At 37.5% G+C, this 4,504-nt stretch overlaps 1 protein-coding gene across 1 annotated transcript; it reads right to left on the bottom strand.

Moving 5' to 3' along the window:
* Nucleotides 1–806: 806 nt before the first annotated feature.
* Nucleotides 807–4,297, bottom strand: LOC120635745 (juvenile hormone esterase-like). Its single transcript, XM_039906882.1, has 3 exons — nt 4,107–4,297; nt 1,810–3,101; nt 807–1,050 (listed from the first exon to the last, which is right to left on the bottom strand). Exons 1-3 carry the CDS (start codon nt 4,278–4,280, stop codon nt 891–893), a joined length of 1,626 nt encoding a protein of 541 aa, XP_039762816.1. The 5' UTR covers nt 4,281–4,297; the 3' UTR covers nt 807–890.
* Between the last annotated feature and the right edge of the window lie 207 nt (nt 4,298–4,504).

The following is a 4,504-nucleotide window of genomic DNA, read 5'->3' on the forward strand; positions in this document are numbered from 1 at the left end:
GCGAAACGTTTCGAAAACAGTTACGTTCTCAGTCTTTTTTTTTTTTTATTCTAGAGTTGTAACCATTTTTTTACTGAATATCGAAAGCCGCCGAGCTTGGTTCTCAAAGCCGCAAAATTTTGACGACACTGGGTTCTAAATAATGAGTCTGAGTTGATGTATCTGACCAAGCGGGACATGACTGAAGCGTCCCCGCGCGCACTGCGCAGTTATTCGTTCCCCATCTTGTATAGTTGACTGTGCTCTCGTTTAAGTTTGATATATACTGTTTACTATTACTTTAACTTTTGCTCTTCTACTTTGGATATTGATTTAAACATAGTGATTTGACTCGATTTTTGTGTTTGTTGTTAAATAGTACGAACTCTGTTTCAACATGTTGAAAAGTGGACGTATAATCAACCGCCAGTCACGCGAATTTTTGTGCGATGAAAATTGTGAAGTTAAAGGAATACTTTGAACGAACGAACACTTTACAATACATAATCATATCAATCAAGTACTGATACAAACTTGAATTGATTTATCGTGAGTATCGAGTACCTCGTCTTATGGTTCCATAACTAGTTACGTCGCGATAACAAATGTCAAAACGGGCCTATTAGTTTTTTACGATTACAACAACTTTTCTTCTACGTCTTTTCAAAAATCAGTATTTTTTTTTTAATAATATATTAGCATTGACAAATAAAATTTTAAAACTAGCGAATTTAAAAAAAATCATAGCTTTTTAAGGTTATATCTTTTGAAGTATGCCATCTTTATTAGTGAGGCCGTCAGATCTATGCCTGTACAAAATGAAATGAAACGAAAGATAAAAACCCAAGTAAAATTTTATTAACAACAATAATAAATTATTACAACACTAGTTATATATTTTTTATGTTACGTTATTCTTTTGGTATGTCGGCGCCATATTTGTAGTAGAAATGGCGCCAAAAATAAGCCCTGTCAGGTGTGAGCGGAGCCACGTATTGCGGTTCGAGGTTTATTTCTAAATGGTGGGGATACGGTAGCCATTCGCCGTTACTGGGGTCTGGTGTTGGTGATCTGTGAATGAAATTTTTAATTACTTTAACAGATATATATAATTTTGCAGATACCTATAATAAAATTTACTGCGCAATTATGTTGTTAGAGATTCAGGGCCTTACGCGTTTTTTTATCATGAGAAAACACTTAAATCTGTTTTGTCTGGAGTTGCAAAAATTTGAAGTGCGGTCCTCCATAAAAAATTACAGGTCCAAGCTAAAACGGATGTGACGTTTATTTACTAATAATGTTACAGTAAAACTTCATCCTATCAACCAATTACCGGGGCACAACAGGGTACGGTCTCCTCCCATATCATTATGGGAGGGGTTAAGGCCGTAGTCCACCACGCTGGCCCAGTGCATATTGATTGACACACCTTTGAGAACATTATGGATAACTTTCAGACATGCAGGTTTCCTCACAAAGTTTTCCTTCACCGTTGAAGCAAGTGGTATTTTAAATGCTTAAAAACGCACATAACGTTGAAAAGTGAGAGGTGCGTGCTGGGATACGATTCGGCCCCCCGAAAGTCGTCACTGGGCTATCAACGCTTCCCACGATAAAACTTATAACTAAAAATGAGATGAATTTTTCGTGAGTAAGAACCATTTCAAAATTTAAGAATCATTGTTCTCTGCTTCAGTATCTCTGACCTATTTTTTATTTATGTGAGCTAGTTTTATGGTACTATATTATGGATATATTGCCCCGGAAACCTGTGCCAGGGATGGGTGCCTGGCATCCGGGGCTGTATTTAGATACAAAATAGCTTACCCAAACTTAGCGAAATTCGTCCACATCATGGTCATAAAAGTGACGATTCTTGCGTCATTTTCATCCATCGGCAAAGGCATCCGTTCCAATTCGAAGACGTAGAACAGCTCATCCCGGTTCGCGGTTGCTGGCAAACTACTATTCGTCAACAATCTTCCAAGATTCCTGTTACCTATATAACTGAAGATATACTCGAAGATTGGTTGATCAGTACCATTAGTGTAAAGTTCCGAAAACAGTGACATTGGTCCGACGAACGAGAAATCTGTGTTCAAATTTATAATGCCACCGACCAAAGCCTCGTCAGAAGTTATATTTGTGAAGTACGTCTCTTTAATCGTATTCCGAAATTCCTCTTTCTCACCGTCTGGTATGATCAGGCATCTTTGATCTAATGCTGTGTAGTCTTCATTTTTGATCCTGTCCATCTGACTGGTAATAGTATAATAATCCAATGTACTTGTTAATCCTTCTACAGTATTTATACCAATTATAATAGGTACGGGATTAAAAGATTTATGTTCCGTACCGGCGGACAGTATGTTGTATGGGGTGTCAGTTAAAAATGGTTCTTCGTCATCGAACACATCCTCGACGGAAGGCAAGAAATACGATTTTGCGTTCATTTGCTTACCGATAGCTTCCTCTACTTTGTTTATCGGCGAGTCTGTATAAAGCTCGAGAAGTTTCTTCACCTTCTTGGTTTTAACGCCCAAAGATTTGGCCAAGTTACTGGCTGTAGATAATGGGTTTGGATCGAAAGAATGAGGCGTGAATGGTGTTCCGCTTTCGGAGATAATCTTGTTGAATAAGCCCTTGGTACTATCTGTCAGAGTCAAATAAATAGCTGCCAAACCGCCGCTTCCTTGGCCAAAAACAGTCACATTATCTGGATCCCCATTGAAGTTTGCTATATTCTTCTTTATCCATCTTAAAGCTGCTCTTATGTCCTTAAGGCCAGCGTTTCCAGGAGCTTCCTTGATGCCCAAGTTTAGGAAGCCGTACACGTTTAACCTATAGTTGACTGTGACCACTATAACTCCGTGGCTGAGGAGGTATTCAGGTCCGTAAAAGGTTGATGAGCTGGATCCCACTCCAAAATCTCCGCCGTGGAGGAATACCATCACTGGGAATGTGGTGTTTAAGAAGGATGGTACGTATACGTTGAGGACAAGGCAGTCTTCATTGTCGCTGGGGGCAGCTAAGGGGTCGTGTGTTGGGAATTGGGGGCAGAGGATGTTACGGTTGTCAGCTTTGTAGACGCCGGAGAATTTAGGTGGCGGTAATGGAGCCTGGAAATTGGAATAAATAGGTTTGATTTATAACTGATTGTTGTGTGGTCTGTCGTGGTTACTTAACGTTTCAAAAGTGCTTATAAACTAGCCCTACTTGAAATAAATAAATTTAAACTAGATAGAACTACATAATTTATGGATAACTATAAGACAAATGAATGAAAGATGACATTGAACTTTGTAAAAGACAGGATATTAATATAGTGATACTCTCGATAAAAAAAAAGAAAAAAATATATATATGTTGTAGAATTGAGTATTTCAACTATTCACGGAACAATGCCGTTAGAGTTGACGGTCGGGAATTGGCAGATTCCCGAATTTTTGTATGTCCTCCCGACTCCCGACAAAGCAAATAATCTCCGAAAAACATGTTCGATAATTTTAAGTTCACATTTTCGTCAAACGAAACTTGCAAACAACACACAAAAAAAACAATGAACATGCTCATTCGGTTCTTATCTTATGTGTTACAAATACCTACTATGTTTTTTTTTTCTTTTATCTACAGTGCTATGCAAAAATATGTTTGTTTACTTAATATATTATGTATAATTAATATTATTCACTTATTTTTTTATTTCTCCCGACCAAAGCCCTAAAATCCCGAAAAATCGGTAATTGATCCCGATAACCGGAAGAATCTGGCAACCCTGTGTCCACCCGTCATGGAATAGATCCCATTGAGCATTTCTGTCCAAGAGCGCATTGAATGAGGACAATAATACCTTTCAGTTTATATTCAAAAAGATTTCTGGGGAATTTCTTGACAATAAACCTTAATATAAAAGTTTTTCACTCGACACGGGATACTAAAGGCTTCTTGATCCATCGTCGAATATGCTAACTTCTAAAACGTAGAATAACATGGCGTCTTATAAGTGGGAGTTCCCAGGTTTAAGTGGCGATTTGGGAATTCATTTCAAGAAAATATTAGAGATATGGGTGTAATAAAACTGCCATATTTTAGACTGCATTATCAAAACATATAAATGTACTCACCCGAAATTTAACCGGAACACCATACCTAATACCGAGGTATTCATAGTAAATACCGTTATCAGACAAACTACCCTCAATTTTACCCTCGGCCGTATGAACTGTTTGCGTATTTTCGAACGAAAACGCCACGCCAAAAATGGCGGCAAATACGAACGCTTGACAGAATGTACCCATTCCCTGTACGAATTTGACACGATAAAGTATTATTTTTTAAACGGTCTTTTTATATCGACAGGTTGAACAAATTTATCTTTGCAGACTAAAAAAATACGTTAATGTAATTTTAAGCTTTATTTCAGTTATTCATAAAGGGCTATTTGAATTTAGCATCCATTTGATTGGATACGTGTCATATTGGTTGTTTAAGAAGTAGTACGTGATTTTTGTATCTGATAAAC

The sequence above is a fragment of the Pararge aegeria genome, chromosome 27 (genome assembly GCF_905163445.1).
Source record: "Pararge aegeria chromosome 27, ilParAegt1.1, whole genome shotgun sequence".
Lineage (NCBI taxonomy): Eukaryota > Metazoa > Arthropoda > Insecta > Lepidoptera > Nymphalidae > Pararge > Pararge aegeria.